This window comes from Pipra filicauda, unplaced genomic scaffold, assembly GCF_003945595.2.
Source record: "Pipra filicauda isolate LSUMZ 115617 unplaced genomic scaffold, ASM394559v2 scaffold338_size783178_pilon, whole genome shotgun sequence".
In the NCBI taxonomy this organism is placed as follows: Eukaryota; Metazoa; Chordata; class Aves; order Passeriformes; family Pipridae; genus Pipra; species Pipra filicauda.
The window spans coordinates 201,281-220,209 of NW_024104463.1; the positions used below are offsets into that span (position 1 = coordinate 201,281).

Genomic DNA, 18,929 nt, shown 5'->3' on the forward strand with positions numbered 1-18,929 from the left:
ATCTCTGGGTTAGCATCTCAAAACACTGAGCTACACTTGTGAACAGAAGAGGGGAGTCTGTCCTTTCAGAGCTCTGCATGTGCCTGCTGTGCCATGGCACTGCCCTAGGCTGAAAACTGACACTAAAGCACTGGAAGATTCAACGTTTGTAAGTAATTCCTGACTAACCAAGATCAAATATGCTCATCTTGCAGGTAAAAGGTTTTATCTGGGTGTTAGACCAGCTTGCTCTACTTCCCTTCTGCCTGGCATACATTTGATAAAACAGGCTCTTTTCATTTTATCCTGCAGTCGTTTGCTGTTGAGAGCAGAGTTAAGAAAATATGTTGTGGCGTGAAGCGTCCTTCACCTTCTCTCTATCTTTTTCTTATATGTCAGTGCAATAGAACTACTGGTTAAAACCAGGTTATTCTGTCAGGGCCATGTTGGTGCTGGCAGGAGTTACAAACCCACCTCCACCAGGAGGAAGGGTGGGTGGTGCTGAGTCTGCGGGGGGCTCTGGGCATTCCAGTTAGCTGGCAGAGAGGAATTGTGCCCTAAAAACCTTTCTTTTCTGGGAGTAAGGCTTTGGTGAGGATTCACAGGGATTTGACTCACATCGCTAAATACTGCCTGTGACTGCATGTGGACGCAAAAGTAGGTGGCTTTTGGTGGTTAAATAAAGGAACCAGCTCTAAATCCCCTGTGCTGGGCACTGGAGAGGCCACATCTCCAGTGCTGTGTCCAGTTCTGGGCCCCTCATGACCAGAAGGACATTGAGGTGGAACATGTCTAAGGAAGGGAACAGAGCAGGGAAGGGGCTGGAGCAGCAGGAGCAGCTGAGGGAGCTGGGGGGGCTCAGCCTGGAGAAAAGGAGGCTCAGGGGGGACCTTCTGGCTCTGCAACCCCCTGACAGGAGTGGGGAGCCGGGGGGGGTCGGGCTCTGCTCCCAGGGAACAAGGGACAGGAGGAGAGGGAACGGCCTCAGGCTGTGCCAGGGGAGGCTCAGGTTGGACATCAGGAGGAATTTCCTGAAGGAAAGGGTGGTGAGGCCTTGGCAGGGGCTGCCCAGGGAGGTTTGGAGTGCCCAGCCCTGGAGGTGTCCCAGGAAGGCCTGGCCGTGGCACTCAGTGCCCTGGGCTGGGGGACAAGGTGGGGATGGGGCACAGGGGGGATCCATGGGCTGGGAGGGCTTTTCCAACCTCAGGGATTCTTTGATTCCGTGTATAACCCATGTACAACCCATGTACATCTCACGTACAGCTGGTGTATATCCCATGTACAGCTGCTGTATAACCCTGTATATCCCATGTACAGCCAGTGTATATCCCATGTACATCCCATGTACAGCCAGTGTATATCCCATGTATATCCCGTGTATAACCCGTGTATATCCTGTGTACAGCCAGTGTATATCCCATGTACATCCCGTGTATAACCCGTTTGTGTATCCCACGTACATCCCGTGTATAACCCGGGTATAACTCGTGTACAACCCGTGTATAACCCGTGTATATCCCATGTACAGCCTGTGTATATCCCATGTACAGCCCGTGTATACCCCATGTACATCCCGTGTATAACCCGGGTATAACTCATGTACAGCCCGTGTACAGCCCGTGTATATCCCGTGTACAGCCCGTGTATATCCCGTATACAGCCGTGTATAACCCGTGTATATCCCGTGTACAGCCTGTGTATATCCTATGTACCGCCGGTGTATATCCCGTGTACAACCGTGTATAACCCGTGTATACCCCGGGTACCTCCCGTGCCCAGCCGTGCCATCTGTCCGTGCCGTCTGTCCCCGCTCTCCTCCCGCCCCGCCTGTCCCGTCTCTCCCTCAGGCGCGGCGCTCGATGCGCTCGGGCGCGGCTGGCGGTGCCTGTGCCCGGGCGGTGCCATGTCCGGCCCGGCCATGGCGGGGCTGTGCCGGGCCCTGGGCCGGGCTCTGCCGGGCCGGGCCGTTCTGTGCCGGGCCCTGGGCCGGGCTCTGCCGGGCCGGGCCGTTCTGTGCCGGTCCCTGGGCCGGGCTCTGCCGGGCCGGGCCGTTCTGTGCCGGTCCCTGGGCCGGTCCCTGGGCCGGGCTCTGCCGGGCCGGGCCGTTCTGGGCCGATCCCTGTGCCGGGCGGCGGCGCGGCCCGGGCGGGTCCCCGAGGCCCGGCCCTGGTGCTGGGGGCTGGCGCTGGGGCTGGCCGTGGGGGTCCGGCCGCGGGCGGGGGGCGAGGCGGACGGAGGGCGGGAGGAGGAGCCGCCGCCCCCGCGGGGCTTCGGCGCGGCCGTGGAGCGGAGCAGGGACCTGCTGCGGAGGGTCAAGGTGTGAGGGGAGCGCTGCCCGTGTCGGTGCTGCTCGGGCCGGGTCGGCGCGGGGGCTGTGGGGTGTGGCACAGTGTGGGGCACTGCGAACAGGGGTGGCCCTACAGGCTGAGGGGAGGACGGACGAGAGCCGTGTGAGGACACGGAGGGCACTGGGGCTGTTCAGCTGGAGAAGAGACTGAGGGGAGACCTCTCTGCGGTTCCGACTCCCTGGGCAGGGGCAGAGGAGGGGCAGGGACTGAGCTCTGCTCTGGGGGGACCACGGACAGGACCCAGGGAACGGCTGGAGCTGTGTCAGGGCAGGGTCAGGTTGGATCTCAGGCAAAGGTTCTTCCCCCAGAGGGTGGTTGGGCACTGCCCAGGCTCCCCAGGGCAGTGGGCACAGCCCCGAGGCTGCCAGAGCTCCAGGAGGGTTTGGATGATCCTCTGGGGCACAGGGGGGGACTCTTGGGGATGGGCCTGTGCAGGGCCAGGGGTTGGACTGGATGATCCTTGTGGGTCCCTCCCAGCTCAGCATAATCTGGGATTCTGTTTAAAAAGTACCTTGTAGTTACTTTGAAAATCCAGCCGAAGCTCCTTTGAAGTCCTGCTTGCCAATAGGTGATGCAGTTTGCCTGTTACATATTAACTCTGTCATGTTTTGTTTCTGTTCAGTTCTTCTTACATGTCCTGTTCCCTAATTGGATTGAATTATTAAAGAAATTATTTATGTGGTTACTGTTGTTAGCTATGTTTTTCCCAGAGGCTGGATAAAAATGACAGCATTGCAAAAGCAGTTTGTATCAGTTCAGCCCAACTGGTACATAACAAAATTTTAACTGTAATGAAACAACAATTACAGGTGTATTTGTAGGATTGCTCTTGCAGTTTAAAGGTTTGGGAGGAGGTGTTTTTTAACTGTAAAGATCCTTTTAAATGTGTTCTATCTGGGTTTTTTTGATAGGATGAAGCAGGAATCCCAGGTATAATAGTTGGAGTTTCTGTGGATGGAAAGGAAGTCTGGTCAGAAGGTCAGTGAATGGAGGGAGTAGTTGTGCATGTTGTGGAGAGCTGATGAACATTTTAAAAATGAACAATTCAGACACTCCAATCAATAGATAATTTGTCTGGTAGAACTGTATCTAGGAGGTAAAGAAATGTTTTTTTGACTATCCCACAGGGATAGTCAAAATAATAATGGCTCACGTTTGGTGACCTGTCTCCCATCTGTGGGCTGAGGTGCAGATTTTTGCTGGGAAGGTGCTGGGATTTAACAGGTGTGATCCTTTCAGAAATTGCAAGCGATTTTTCTGGTTACACAGTTTAGGTTTAAGTACAGTGTGTTAGTACTGCTCATATCGTGTAGACATTTGATGTTAAAAAATAACCTAAAAACATGTGTCTGTTTTCAGAAACATTTTCATGAGTTTCAAAAACCCAATATGTTGGTTACAACTTAAATGATAGTAGTAAATGGCAACATATTTCATTTTATCTTTTATAGAATTTGAAGAAAAAAATCTTTGTAAGTGAGTTGTCACTAACTTTCTTCAGACAGTCGGTTGTTGCATGAACTTTTACATGTGTATAAAGCTGATTATGGGGCTTAATTTCTCTTTCATCATGACAGAAGTGGGTTGGGAGAGCCTCTGGTACCTTTTGTAATGTGCCTTAATGAGAATTTTGTGCTAAAACTTAATTACAAGCTTTCTCAGATCAGAGGTTTTTCTGGTCTCAAATTACCTGGCAATGAAAGCAGAAGTTTTTATAAGACCTCTGCAGAATCCCTTCCTTGACAGGTAGGGAAGTGCCTGAGGGAAGGAGTGCCAGGATCGTGGTTTGTCACCAGGGTGCCATGTCCAGCAGCAAGGCAAATGCCACCAGGTGTGGGAGACTAAGGCAGGGCAGAGCCTTCTGTTCCCAGCTGCACGTGGGCACAGGGAGCAACACTGCTGTGGGACAGCTGGGGGTGGGATCATGCTCCAGCAGAATTCCAGGTTGTTTGGGTCTCCTCCCCCCTTCTTCAAGGGGGAAAGACATCAGCAGGTGTGAGGTGCTTGTGCTCTGTGACCAGGGTACTAAACCTGCTTCCTGGCCAAACTGGTGGGAATGGTGTGAGCTCTGGGAGGTGTTTTCCCTGAGGGGAACAGCATCTGTGCTCACAAGCACTGTGCAAGCACTTGGGTAGCAACTATGTAAGAGAAAGGGTCTTGGGCAACTGGCATTATTTCTTATATTGTATCAAAATGTGGGACTTTTCCTGAATAGTTAATCGTTAATAGTTTCCTAATAGTTTTATATAGACAGGCGTGCACTGACTGTGCCCAGGACTTGCTTGTCCTGCAAACTGCAAATATGTCATTGCTGCATTTTGTTGCTTTTTGTTCTGCAGCATCACTTGCACAGTTCCTTCAAACCTGGCTCAAACTGAAGCCTAGCATGGCACTCTGATACTGCCTTACGAATTCCAGTTCCTGCTACCAGACTTGTGGGGTTACATGGGAAAACACTGTTACAGAAACTGTTAAGCTGTACTTTAACTGAAGTCATGCTGAGTGATGTTGAAACTGTGTGTAACAGCACTGTTTTGTGAAGCTTTACAGCTTAGGGTGCTGCTGTGAGTTTGTGAGTGATTTCCTTTCTCAATTTGTGTATTGATAAAATAAGACCTTTACTGCTTCAATCATTAATTCATGAAAGGAGTGTTTATGACTGTTGTTCAGTTACTTTACAGTCTAGATTTGGTCTCTTTGGGTTTTACACATTGAATATTTGACCTCAGGAGTGTAAATTTTGGCTTAATCTTCCATTTAATTTATCATTGGGTTTGTTGTAGCCTTAATCAGTAACTTGGGGTGCCATTGGTTAATCCAATGGGTTCTGATTAACTACTCCTACTACAACAAAAAGTTATTAACTTAATTAGAGCAGGAGCTGGCATAGTCCAATGCTTCATATCCCAGTTTAGCTGGAGGAAAAACATTTAAGAGGCCAGTAAATCATTGCAAATAATTAATTCAGCCTGTGCGTATGCCAAGCACCTACCAGAGTGTTTCATTTTCCCAAAGGTCTGGGCTATGCTGACGTGGAGAACCGTGTCCTGTGTAAGCCAGAGACCATCATGAGAATAGCCAGCATTAGCAAGTGTCTCACAATGATGGCTGTGGCTAAACTGTGGGAAGAGGGGAAATTGGATTTAGATGCTCCAGTGCAGAAATATGTCCCTGAATTTCCAGAAAAAGTCTACGAGGGTGAAAAGGTATGTAATTGTTTATTGGTAACAATTAATTAAGTGGGTTTTTTTAATTTCTGTTCCTGTCACTGCATAGCTGTCTGTGTACAGGTGCCTGAGTCTGGACCTATTCCTGTAAAACACTAAAATCATTTAGACAAGTACTGATGTTGCTGCTCAGAAAAGCAGTGCTGAAAATTCAGTTTTACATCAAGTGTGTAGTGTGTGCATATTTATGTATATATTTTTACTGGGTTTAATACATGACGTTTGAAAGGTCTTACACCTTTGTCTGTTCCTTGTCATGGTGAATTTAACTTGTTTGGTGATTTTGGTGCATATGTTTTAAATAAGGGAGCTCACATTGTCCTGTGTCCCAGGTCACTATTACGACAAGACTGTTGGTTTCACACTTGAGTGGGATTCGTCACTATGAAAAAGATATTGCAAAAGTAAAAGAAGAAAAGGAAAAGGCAAACAGAGCACTGAAGCCAACAAAACCCCATCAGGATAAAGAACAAAGAGAAGGCAAAGGGATTGAAAAAACTGATTCTGCCAAAGCCAGGAAAGAACACGAGGGTGAGACAAAAGGCCGGAACTCCAAACCTGGCAGGAGGGATAAGGAGTTTGAGCTGGAAGAGTATTATTTGAAGGAAAAATTTGAAAGTGTGATTGAATCACTGAAGATATTTAAAAATGATCCTTTATTCTTTAAACCAGGTGAGTTTCTATTAATTTAGACCAAAGCGTGCTCTTCTGGTGAGACATTTGTTTCAAATAGTTTTACGTGTTATGAGGATGGTGGAGTCCAGTAACGAGTGTTTGTGGGGGGGTTTTGCTCTGTTCTGCAGTACAGAATTTCCTGGGGTTTAGTATCATAAACTTGTGATTCATGTGATATTAAAATGAGGGTGGAGAGGTAACCTTTTAATTGATTATTCATTCCTACATATGGCTGTGATTCCATTTAAACATCATGCCATTAATGGTTTTTTTTCCCTTTCTCGTTGTGTTTCTTCAAGGCAGTCAGTTCTTGTACTCCACATATGGCTTTACTCTCTTAAGTGCTGTTGTGGAGAGAGCTTCAGGACAAAAATTTACAGACTATATGCTGAAAATGTTTCGTGATCTGGATATGCTGTCCACTGTACTGGATGACAATGAAGCAATGATATATAACAGAGCAAGGTAAGCAAGGATGAAACTTGCTTTTTCCCCCAACAGCTGTTACTCTTTCTGCCTTTATTAAGCCAACTGAATTAAGAATGTGTGAAAACTTCTTTCCAGATTTTTAAATGAACTGTTGTATGTTATCTCAAAGTTAGTCCTGGAGCTGTTTCCAATACCATGGCATTGGTTCTGCAATTAGTGTGTAAAATTAGAGTAGGAAATAAGTATTTCCTGTTATAAGAGTAAATATGGGGGAAGTGGGAGGAGTGTCTTGGAAGTTTACATTTACTTTGGGTACAAATAAGCACGTAAATGTAAATACAGTAAAATAAGGAGTAACTAGGAGTTTATATTGGAAATTAGAGTTGTCTTGGTTTGCTTAATATACTGGCATTTTAAGAGTTCCATGGAATTGTAATAGTCTCACAATAACACAGGGTTTTCATGAATCAAATTGCATTATCAATGTTGACCAGAATTAAAATTCTGTTTAACACAGACGTGCTCTACCAATTGATTTTTTTTAATTAATTTAACATGGAAAAAGCACACACACACACAAATCTCTAAACAAACAAAACCCGAAAAACCCAAACAAAGAAAAAAACCCCACCCACACAACAACAAACCCAGAGAAATCTATGTAACTGGGTAATCCATTCCAATATAGTGGGTAAGGCTGGAGTTTCTTGTCTGTCTCTCTCTGATATTTTATTGACCTTCCCATCTGGGCTCTGAAATCGAATATTGACTCAAATTTTGGTGTGGGACAAGAATTCCATTGAATGGCCAAGCAGTTTGTGGTAAAAGTCTCATGGAAATGAGACTCAAAACTTTTTAAAAGTTTGGCTTCTCAAATGCTCTCGAAGAATGATGACCATGTTGAATCTGAGCTTTATGGTACTCACATACAGTGTGTATTCAGAGTGTGTGTGTGCACACATAGACACAAAGCATTTTTAATTGCTCAGGGACAGCTTTACTGCTGCATTCTAAGTGCTTGGTGGTTGCTAAATTTCAGAGGCTCTCTGGCTGGAGGCTCAGAAGCTCATCTGGATGCTCACGATGTTCTCATAAATTATCAAGCTTGTACAGTGAAGTTTATTAAACATGTGCATATATTAATCCTTTTATAAACTGAAATATGCTAGGAATGAAAGAATTGGGACAGATTCTGTTCTGAGGGTCTTTTTTGGGCTATTAATTGTTAGGCAGAACTGAGATGCTGATGTGATGGGTTTGCTTCCACAAAGTAGCTTGATGCCTCAAAACAGAATGTATTGACATGCTGAGGTTTGTTTAATGGTTTGGTTATACTATATTTAACTGATCGGAAAATGTTTAAAAATCCACGTTCTGGATCTTTTAGAGGTGTAAGGCAGGCATTTCAGTGCCTTTGTAACAGGGTTTTTTTGTGATCAAAACACTCACTGGGGGGGCAACGAGGTACTGAATCACTGGCAGAGTTGATGATAGTCTTGGATCTTGGACCATTCACCTCTCTTTGCTTCAACCTCTGATTTTCAATAGTATAACTTTCAGAAGCTTCCCAAAATCTTTCCAATATAAGTGCATGCCAGATAGGTTTGTTCCTTTTCAGAACTTTCCAAGTAGTACATAGACCTTATGTGGTCTGAAGACCAAAGGTTGAAATTCAGTGGGTTATCTGTTTATTCAACATTCCTTCTCATGTGTTGCATGGAATGAATCAAGGCATGATTGGACTGTTTCTTTCGAAAGCATGATTCATTCTGCACTGCTGTTGTGTTGTTCCTCATGGTTTCATTCTGCAGTTCTGGTTGGCAGTTTCTAATTTGTGTTTTGCAAGACTCCTTCTTGCTTTGTTGTAGAGTATGGCAACCAGAATGGGGCAGTGGGGGGAATCAGTCAGAGCAGTCACCCAAGGCTGCAGTGACATTTCAGCTCAGTGTCTGATTATCTGTTGTTGTAGAATTCCTCTTTCTTTAAGCCACTTCAAATCTAGTACAGGGATTTAACAAAAAATCTCTGTTGGCTGATCTATTGATTTCTGTTAGATCTTATTTGTATATTGCCTTTATTCTAAGAGTAAATAGGATTAGTACTTGTATTGAAACCAAGCTGCTAACCAAAGAAGTCACATTAATTTTCGTTTTCCTGTCTGAATTTCTCATTGATTTTTCTGCAATAAATATATACAAGAAAAATATAGTTTAAAAAAATCTCAACAAGCTAATTCATGCTCAGTTTGCTCTTTCAAGGTAGGGCAGCTTAAAATCGTTGTGCACAGTACCTGAGAGTGACAAGTCGAATGTTCTTGATTTGTAGGTGTTATGTTTACAACAAAAAGGGTCGGCTGGTCAACGCACCCTACGTGGACAACTCCTACAAGTGGGCTGGTGGTGGCTTTCTGTCCTCAGTGGGGGACCTCCTGAAGTTTGGAAATGCCTTGTTGTACAGTTACCAAGCCGGACAGTTTAAAAGCAGCGCTGGCAAACTTCTCCCTGGGTACCTCAAGCCGGGCACAGTGTCCATGATGTGGACCCCGGTGCCAAAGACGGAGGTGTCGTGGGACAGGGATGGCAAGTACGCCATGGCTTGGGCTGTGGTGGAGAAGCAGCAGCTGTGTGGCTGCTGCAGGCAGCAGAGACACTATGCATCCCACACAGGGGGGGCAGTGGGGGCAAGCAGTGTCCTCCTCATCCTGCCTGAGGAGCTGGGCCCCGGGGCCGGGGGTGCTCCCCCCCGGGGAGTGATTGTCACCATCGTCTGTAACATGCAGTCGGTGTCACTCAACGGCACTGCCTTAAAGATTGCCAGGGAGTTCGACAGGGAAAAACGGGCACAGTGCACAGGCTGAAAACCTGGGCAGGGTGTAACAAACTCACTGTACTGAAACAGGAACAATAAAGGGAGAAGGTGTAATTGGGCTCCGAGATCACTGAGAATATGGGAAGAAAAAAGCATCAGAAATTCACTTAATTAACCTCTGCTAATGGTGCTAAGCTTACATGTAACTGGAATTCATCTCTCAGGGACGTTCCTAACTTACAGAAAAGGAGAATGTAACAGTCAAGTTTGACTTCCTCTGGTACATGTGTAAGTATCATTATATTAGCAGGTTATTTTTATCAACTAGTGAAACACTTGACCAAGATTTAAAAAAAAACTAGCATTGTTTTTTGCACTAAGTAGTACAAAAACTTATCTGCCTTTTGAAAAACTTCACACCTTGCTTTGAGCACACAAAGATGTTATTTGTTATTCTCACAGTTCCAGTCTGCCAAAACTGTTCAGTATTACTTTTTAAAGAAAAAGGGTTTCACTGTTGATTTTTGTTTTCCCATAGCACGTTTCTTATTTGCTTAAAAAAAACCAATAAAACCCAAACCTTGATGCTACCTCCAGAATGCAGATTTATACCAGAAGCAGGCTTTTGTCAGAGCTGTGGATTGTTAAGAATTAGGAAAGAATGAAGCTAGAGCAATGTAAGTACAAATCCTTTTGTTTTTCAGATGTTCTCTCATCCATTTTTATTGGACACAGAGACTGTGTGAAAATAGTTTATTGTGCAATAAGGGGATTATTCTACAGTCAAATACACCCACATGGCACAACATGGTGAGCTGCCAAACTGTCCCTTTGGTTTTGAATGATGCACATGCTAACTTGGTAGCCAGAAATGGTACTCTATTCTGTAATGTAAATATTCATTTACACACAGGAATTAGGAACTCAATAAAATGTAAAGCCCATTCTTGAAGCCAGTAGTAGAAGTCTCACAGGCTTTTGAGAGGTTTTTTTGAAAACCATCCTTTGCTCCATTTGGAGGTCTGCCTCAAGGAGTTACTTTGGCCCAAGGCTGAAAAAGAAATCATGATGTGTTCCAAAGAAGCATTTTTGTAGAATCACAGGATCAGTAAGGTTGGAAAAGACCTCCAATGTCATCGAGTCCAACCTGTGGCTGAGCACCACCCTGGCAACTGGATCAGAGCCTCTGTGCCTCATCCAATTCATTCTTTGGACACCTCCAGGGATGGGGACTCCAAACCTCCCTGGGCAGCCCCTTCCCATGCCTGACCACCCTTTCAGTGAAGAAATTCTTCCTCATGTCCAACCTGACCCTCCCCTGCTGTAGCTTGAAGCCATTTCCTCTTGTTCTATTGCTGGTTCCCTGGGGGCAGAGCCCAACCCCCCCTGGCTCCCCCCTCCTGTCAGGGAGTTGCAGAGAGTGAGAAGGTCTCTCCTGAGCCTCCTCTTCTCCAGGCTGAGCCCCCCCAGCTCCCTCAGCTGCTCCTCATGAGCCTTGTGCTCCAGACCCTTCCCCAGCTCCATTGCCCTTCCCTGGACTCACTGCAGCCCCTCAATGTCTTTGTTGAACTGAGGGGCCCAGAACTGGACACAGCACTTGAGGTGTGAGATTCTCTAATCTTTAATTTTACTATGGGAATGCAGTAACATAAGATCTCCAAGATTTTGTCTCGAAAATTAACCCCCAGCTCACTTCCCCTGCAGTTACATCAGACAGTATTTCCAGGCTGAGACAAAATAAAGTATCTTGTCACAAAATATCTTCCAGTACTTACTTTCCTGCACTCTTTTGCAGCTCTGCTTCTCTGAATTTAGGGAACAAGATGTCTTGGATAACAGCTAGCAGAAAATAGCTCTACCTGCCTCTTTCCCAAGTTACTGCTTTTAGTATTGACTTCATAGTTGTTACCTGCCCTGTGATGAACATTCTGCTGCCACCTCTGTTCCCAGGGTGCTTGTGGTAACATTTATCACCCAGGACTGACAAACCAAGAAATTTAATATTTTGAGGGGTCAGTGTTTCACCTACACTTTTAATTGAAGCTAGTAGGACTGTTTTAGTTTACTCTTCATAATTTAATCATTCTTGTGCCTTAAAACAGTCAAAGCTTATACCTAAACCATTTGCTTGGGGTTTCTGGCCCACTCACCAAAACTTCACTTTTTTATTCATTAATAATGTCATTAATAATTGTCTTTATCTCAAGAATATCCAATCAGTAAAGAAACAGAGAGAACTCTTCTGAATGAGCTTTCATTGGCCAGGCAATAAATTACCTCCCCTTCCACTGAAATCTGGGTGTCTGACAGTTCCAATACAGAAGGACTGGAGGTGAGCATCTTCTACAACAGCAGCTTTTTTTCCCTCCCCACTCTTGAGCACCTACTGCCTGGTAAACCTGCAGCAGCAAAGCCATTGCTTGTTTTACACAGGGCATGAGAATAAAAAGCTCTGAGTTACTCGTTTTCATGTTCAAGAACATGAATAGAAATAGACCACACAAAATGTTTGGAATATAGAAAATCTGAAAAGTAACACTTGTTTTAGGATTCATAACATATTTGGCTTGTATGAGGCACCTGTTTGCAAATGGTATTTATTTTTGAAAAGAATTTTGCACACTTGGGAGAAAACAAGTTTCACTCTCTGGCTGTTGTGTGTGGGTTTAGACAAAGATTTAGAATGTGGAAGGTGTAGGTTTATGCTTGTCTGCATGTGATGAAACACTAATAAATGTAAATATCTGAAGTATGAAAATGAATAATGGTAAGAACTAAGCCATTTCTACCACCAGATCACTGATAGTGTCTCCCCATATAGAATGTTTAGCCACCAGTTTTTTATATGCATACCATGTTGTTTGTATTGTACCTCCCGTAACTTAAGGCTTTTAAAAAGCCTCTGCTGTCACATGGGCAGTGCTGGAGATGCCATGATGTCTGTATTTCATCTTCCAGTGCCTACAACAAAATGGGTCACTGACATTCTCTGCTGTGCTGTTTACTAAATCATGAGTTCCTCCCTTTTGGGGGAGAGGAAGAGAAGGCAGAGATGTGGGAGGTTAGGAATCAGTCTGGCCTTAGCATCTGTATTCAGGTCACAACTGAACTAATAGTGCTGCTTTGATCTTTGTTCTGAAACCAGTTATTGGATGGACTGGCTTCACATGTGGCAAACTGGTCAATTAAGAGCAGCTTTCATGATAGACTTACTCATGTTTTAACCTTTATTGTGCAAACATGGTATGGCACTGACACAAAACTGTACTTTCCTTAGAAGACATGTATATGCCATTGGTATATCTGTTTCTGTAGCAAACACCTACTTTTTGAATCTGGTAATTACAAGTGTTCACTGTTTGAAATAACAGAAATAAAACTTACCTTGCAAATGCAACTGCTTGTTATATCAGGTTTTGTTGGGTTTTTTTTTATTGACTAGAAATGTACAAATTTTAAAAGTCATAAAAAGAATACTGGTTAAATAGAAATTCCCAACAATAATTAGCTCACCAAGACACCTGATCCTTTGAAAGAGATGTTGATGCAAAACTTGAGATATTATTTTGTTGAGTAAGATGCATGCAAGATTTTAATGTTTTCTCATGGTTAAAAACAAAACCCATTTTTGACAGCCTGGCAGAAAGGCCTGGCTTTTAAAAACTAATTAAACCCCTGTTTCTTTATTATTTAATTATTTACTGTCAGTATTTAATACTGAAAATATGCAGGTTTTTTTAATGACTAGATGCCACTCACGGCTCTTAGTGTAGTTCTGACTTACTGCTGCTTATTTACCTTATGCCTTCTCTATCCTGAGTGCTTTCAGAGTTTTGCAAAAGACTCCTTTATTTTTTGTGTGTATAGAAATCTCAGTGTAGAATTCCAAATGCAGTCTAGAGACCAAACCAGAGGGAGGGAAAAACCATGCATTCCAGAGAAACAGCTGAACACAGGTGAGTAACTTCACATTTTTATTTATCACCATGTTACCCAACACGGTGAAGGGATTACACTGAAAGCAAAGGAGCCATTTTAAATCTATCCAGCTTCCACAACCCTTGCAGTTAGGGCAGCTGCAGTAATAAAATATACAAAATGCATTCTTAAAGCAGATTCTGTCACTATATGCATTACATTGCTGTAGTTGATGATTAACAAGGGGAAGGATGCAGCCAAGTCCGAGGCTTTTACCACTGTTTGGAAGTAGAATTACAAAAATAGAGCTCAGTTGTCTGCAAACTTACAGGAAAAACCTGCACTTCAAATCATTTATTGAAAAAGAGATTCCAGCAGATTAGTCAGCAATAGCAGGTAATTTTTACAAAATCAATCATAATTACATTGTTGTAGGAACAGGCATTTTTAAACTGGTAAGGCTTTCAGGAACACAGATCCAAACACACATGCTTGAAGTGTTCAGTGTTGCTTTCTTCTAAATGAACAGCCTGTAAAGGAAACACATAGTATAGATATGAATAGTCCTTAAACTGTTAGACTGCCTTGAAAAACTGTCCATCCAATGTAAGTAGGGAAACTGATCCAGTAAATTCAAATTTCATGTACAAGAGGTGAAGATTTAGCACTACAAGTTTTCTTTAGCTCAACCAGAACAACATGGCTGTCATATAATTCATCTTAAAATAAGACCAAGGTGTACTATTTCTTCCAGAGGCCTTTTAAAATGTCACTCTACCGTCCCATTCCTCAGTGATACAAACCCCACACTGAAAAAGCTGCTGGGTGTGTCGCTACCTTTTCAGCTGCTCCACAGTCTGACTTCAGCTATTCTGTCCTCATTTACCCTACCCCTGTGTAGTAGCCCATGGTATAAGCACCCCCTATATGTAATTTGTATATATGTTTACCTTTTGTCCTTTAAACAAGAAATGAATGAAATCTAGATTTGGTTTTTAATTTTTTTTAAACCCTGAAGGGATTCCAGTACATTTCAAGATACTGGTGTTATACCAGTTATCTGTATATAATTATCAGTGGTTATTTGTTCCCTTATAATTTATACAAACCAATTTTTTATTAAGGAATGTGAGCCAGGGAACTGCCTTAAGTACTACTGTTTAAAAACAAGCAGGCAAGCCACCCAGAGCAGCAGTGGCACACAATCCCTTCAGGCTGCCAAAAGCACCCTCCTCCTTCGGTGGTGCTTTTGAACACTCTAAACATAGCTCAGAATTAAACAGCAGCTTTTATTACATAAGCTGAAGGAAATGACAAGTCAAGGCACCTAAAACGAAGTGTGTTTGATGACACTGTAGCTGCTTAGCTGCCTTTTAAAAACAAGAATCTGAAGAAAAATTCCCAATTCGGGGTCCATTAACAATGTATTTACTGGCCAACTCCAAGCCATTTGCAAAGTGTCCCAGTATCAGTTTCCAGAATCAAAGCTAAAATATTCTCAGGCCATAAAATGCATTTATATAAGTGGAATATTTAGGCAGTCTCACGTTGCCCCTTACCTTCTGTGAGCCTGGCTTTGCCCCCAGTGGGCTGACACAGCACAGTTGAGCACCCTACACACAGAACTACTGTCTGAGCGTGGCTGAACACGGTGGTGATCTTGTAGCATCCTGGAAAACAGCATTATTGAACTTTCCACGGGGTATTTCTAGCATGGTTTTATTGTGTCAGTCAGACACTCCAAGTACACCTGCCAAAAATGCACCTATGTTTCACTGCACAACACCCCACGTCCAAGGAAGCCGGGCACGGCTGTGGGCTGAAGGACCCGCTTTCCTCACGTGCACAGGAAAGCACAGAAACTGAAACTTAGGACTCCCCTTCCGAAAACCAACACAGCCTGAAGGCTGACAAGGCCTAATTTGCCTGTAATATGTGTCCTGCAAAGAAGTGGAGCGGTTCTGGATTAGCATTCTCAGCTGAACACAAAAAAAACACTTCTACCCAGAGAAATATTTAACTTGTAACGGGAGAACACTGCTGTTGACAAAGTCTGGCAGCTGTGAATGCAAACACTGCTGTTCCAACCTGTGTTTGCTTTCTGTTTAATCATTGGTACCGGTAAGGCAGGTGCTGGCTTGCATTCTGTAAAGCCAACATGACATTTAAATCAGAAGACTTGCACAGAGGAACTTCACTAATTCCTCATGCATTGCTTTTGTCTACAACTTACAAATTCCATGACTTTAGAAAGAATGAAATCACTTATACATGGCTTAAAAAAGGGGATTTTCACTGCTTTTCAATTTTCCCCCCTGAAAAATACTTCTAATTAGCCAAGAGGAATTTTTAGAGAGAGAAAACTTGTAAAGGATTTAATCTTTAATGCTGTCTTCTCCTTGAAACTTGTGCTGCTGATGCTTTAAGGCACCCATTTAATCTCACTTTTTATACATGCAAATCCAGGGGGTTGGTTTTTTCCTTACTTGTAAGGGTTTCATAAAGGGAAAAAAAAAAACAAACAAGAAAAACCTCACAACAGACCTCCAGCAAAAATAAAAAGGTCATTGTTTACATTAACTTTTGAAAAAGGTTGAAAACACAAAGCTTTATCTCTATAGAACAGATAAACCAAACTTAAATTAAAAAAAAAAATGTATATAAGATATATAATACATATATATAATAAGCAGCTGTTTTATGAGGATGAACAGTACTCAAAATTAGTTTCGCTCCCTCTGCAAGGCGTAAACATTTTAAATACTTACCCGGACATTTCACATCCATGAAGTAGGAGTTGGGGCTCTGCACAAGACGCTTCTTTTTGTGCTTTCTCTTCTCGTCCTCCAGGGAGGGGTGCACGAGGTCCTTGGCCAGCTGGGTGGGGAGAGGAGAAGGGCCCGGCGTTACCCGGGGCTCGGCCCGCACGGACAGCGAGCCCGCCCCGGGGCTGCCCCGGCGGCTGCGGGGCCGCACAGCGGGGCCGGGGCCGGGCGCGGCCGCCCCGCTCCCTTAATCACCCCCGGCCCGGCTCCTGCCCCCGGCAATCCCCGCTGACCCCGCCGTACACAAGCCCCTCACCGGCATCTCCGCCGCGCTCCCTCCCAGCGCCCGCCCCGCGCCGCCCCTTCCGCCGGCGGGGCCGGGCCGGGCTCGGAGCGCCCGCCTCGGGCTGCCCGCGGGACACCGGGAACCGGGACACCGGGAACCGGGACACCGGGAGTGGGAACCGGGACACCGGGAACCGGGACACCGGGAACGCGGGACACCGGGAACCGGGACACCGGGAACCGGGACACCGGGAACGCGGGACACCGGGAACCGGGACACCGGGAACGCGGGACACCGGGAACCGGGACACCGGGAGTGCGGGACTCCGGGAACCGGGACTCCGGCAACGCGGGACTCCGGGAACCGGGACTCCGGCAACGCGGGACTCCGGGAACCGGGACACCGGGAACGCGGGACACCGGGAGTGCGGGACACCGGGAACGCGGGACTCCGGGAACGCGGGACACCGGGAACGCGGGACACCGGGAACCGGGACACCGGGAACGCGGGACTTCGGGAACCGGGACACCGGGAACGCGGGACACCGGGAACGCGGGACTCCCTCCGTTTCTGCGTTAGGTGCTGGCGAAACTATCGCCTGCAGGTCACAGAATTACAGGATTGTTGGCGTAGGAAGGGCCCTCTGGAGATCCCCCAGTCCCATCCCCTGCCCGGGCAGGGGCACCTGGAGCGGGTACACAGGGACACTCCAGGGGGGTTTGAATGTCCCCAGAGAGGAGACTCCACGGCCTGCCCGGGCAGATGTTCAGGGCTCTGCCACCCTCAGTGGAAAGAAGTTCTTCCTTATGTTGATGTGAAACTTCTTGTGTTTTAGTTTATGGTCATTGCTCTTCATCCTGTCTCTGGGTACCACAGAAAAGAGTTTGGCACCATCCTCTTGACAACTCTTGGAGATATTTATATGCATTAATGAGATCCCCTCTCACTGTTCTCTCGCTAACCAGGCCCAGCTCCCGCAGTCTCTCCTCATCAGAGATGCTCCAGACCCCAAATCATCTTTGTGGCCTCTGCTGGACCCTCTCCAGTAGCTCCTTGTCTCCCTTGTGCTGAGGAGCCCAGAACTGGACACGTCATTTCATACTAAATGACACGTTCCACGAAGTTTTACCTATGTGCATATTCTTTTGCAGTTTCCCACCCCAGACAAAAAGAAAAAGGCAGAATTTCTGTTAGTTGTCACTCCTATATTTAAATCGATTTAGAGGACCTATGAGAAATAAAAATACTGCAGATAGTGGAAATTTTAAAAAATGGTTTTTTTTCATAAGTCAGTAAAAATAATCACAAGTATAATCTGTCAGACCGTAGTATTTAATCAGGCCTGGAACATTTAAAAGTGTAGTTCAGTAGAAGTCCTCCTGGTGGCACAACAGACCTTATGAAAATCGCTTGGTATGAAAAGTCTTCCCAAAGGTCCGGCGGGGGCGTGTCGAGCCAAGGCCTTTCTGAAGAGAGAACCGATGCATTCGGCAAAAGTTACTTGAGAAGTTGCTATGAGCGCAAGTGAGGATGGAAGTTTTAGAGAGGCATATCTTTCTGACAACAATATCTCAAAGCTGGGAGGGCCTGTGCCCGATGCTGACGCTGCACAGCTTTCACAACACTCTGCACCCCAAAGCCCTGCGTTATTCTGCCAGACCAGCCCCACGTGTTGTAGTACCCCAAGCCATTCTATTGCTTTTCCTCTCTCCCCGTCACAGCCATTGCCTTGTAACACGGTAATGCTGTGTTAGCATTTTGGCCTTATGTGCTGGGGTGGTGATGACACACAGATAGAGGTATTTTGGAAGTATTTCTTGTTGTATCATGGGGAATTTAATAGGAAAGGCTCTGACTCATACTTTCCTCTGCATGCTGTCCTGTGAAGCCAGAACATAAAGCAGTTACCAGCACAGTCAGTTCTTGAGTCTTAGCTGTCCCTACTACCTTTCAGTCCTTTTCAAATGTATCTTATTTATCTGCAAGCACAATGGAAAGGGGACAATCTATTAAGGCTGCTGAGTAGGTATCTGAAGGAGAATGAGGTTTTTCTTGTTTAAGAAAATACCTTCACAATGCATAAAGCACCACCACCAATAAAACAGAACTTCTGACGTGCCACCCTTCTTCACCTCTTCCTCCTGGCCTTCCCTTCTTAAATGTCTTTTCTGCAAGGAGCTTCTGGTGCCTGAGGAGGACTTCAGAGTCACATTAAAAATTGGTTTCTGTGGAAGCAGGGGTACACAGGATGATCTGAAAACAGGATGTGTTTTGGACACATTCCTCTGTTTGGTTCTCTATTTTGGTTTTGCTTGGAGATTCATTTCCTTTTCGTAACTGCCTGTAGTTCAGTGACCTGCTGAATGAGTCAATTCTAATGCATTACCTTCAGTCTTTTACAACTGAAGATTTTTTTTGAAGTTTACTCTTTAGAAATCAGAAATGCAGCACTGAGTTTAAGCTGTGAATGAAGGAGAGAAATGCTGTCTGTACA

At 45.1% G+C, this 18,929-nt stretch overlaps 2 protein-coding genes across 2 annotated transcripts; one reads left to right on the forward strand and one right to left on the reverse strand.

The window, feature by feature from the left end:
* The first annotated feature begins 1,777 nt into the window (after positions 1–1,777).
* On the forward strand, positions 1,778–10,418 carry LACTB (lactamase beta). Its single transcript, XM_027712328.2, has 6 exons — positions 1,778–2,296; positions 3,239–3,305; positions 5,343–5,533; positions 5,887–6,226; positions 6,529–6,694; positions 8,984–10,418. Exons 1-6 carry the CDS (start codon positions 1,883–1,885, stop codon positions 9,513–9,515), a joined length of 1,710 nt encoding a protein of 569 aa, XP_027568129.2. The 5' UTR covers positions 1,778–1,882; the 3' UTR covers positions 9,516–10,418.
* Positions 10,419–13,426: 3,008 nt separating this feature from the next.
* On the reverse strand, positions 13,427–16,499 carry RPS27L (ribosomal protein S27 like). The gene is made up of 4 exons (XM_027712244.2): positions 16,466–16,499; positions 16,153–16,261; positions 14,944–15,054; positions 13,427–13,914 (listed from the first exon to the last, which is right to left on the reverse strand). Exons 1-4 carry the CDS (start codon positions 16,469–16,471, stop codon positions 13,886–13,888), a joined length of 255 nt encoding a protein of 84 aa, XP_027568045.1. The 5' UTR covers positions 16,472–16,499; the 3' UTR covers positions 13,427–13,885.
* Between the last annotated feature and the right edge of the window lie 2,430 nt (positions 16,500–18,929).

Bases quoted from the DNA above. Each gene is read 5' to 3' on its own strand.
- LACTB (XM_027712328.2), top strand. From the start codon at position 1,883: ATGTCCGGCCCGGCCATGGCGGGGCTGTGCCGGGCCCTGGGCCGGGCT. The intron at 2,297-3,238 runs GTGTGAGGGGAG...TTTTTTTGATAG, and splicing joins ACCTGCTGCGGAGGGTCAAG to GATGAAGCAGGAATCCCAGG. The intron at 6,227-6,528 runs GTGAGTTTCTAT...TGTTTCTTCAAG, and splicing joins TCCTTTATTCTTTAAACCAG to GCAGTCAGTTCTTGTACTCC.
- RPS27L (XM_027712244.2), bottom strand. The intron at 15,055-16,152 runs GTAAGTATTTAA...GCTGTTTTCCAG, and splicing joins CATGGATGTGAAATGTCCGG to GATGCTACAAGATCACCACC. The intron at 13,915-14,943 runs GTAAGGGGCAAC...TTTCCTTTACAG, and splicing joins CAAAGCCAGGCTCACAGAAG to GCTGTTCATTTAGAAGAAAG.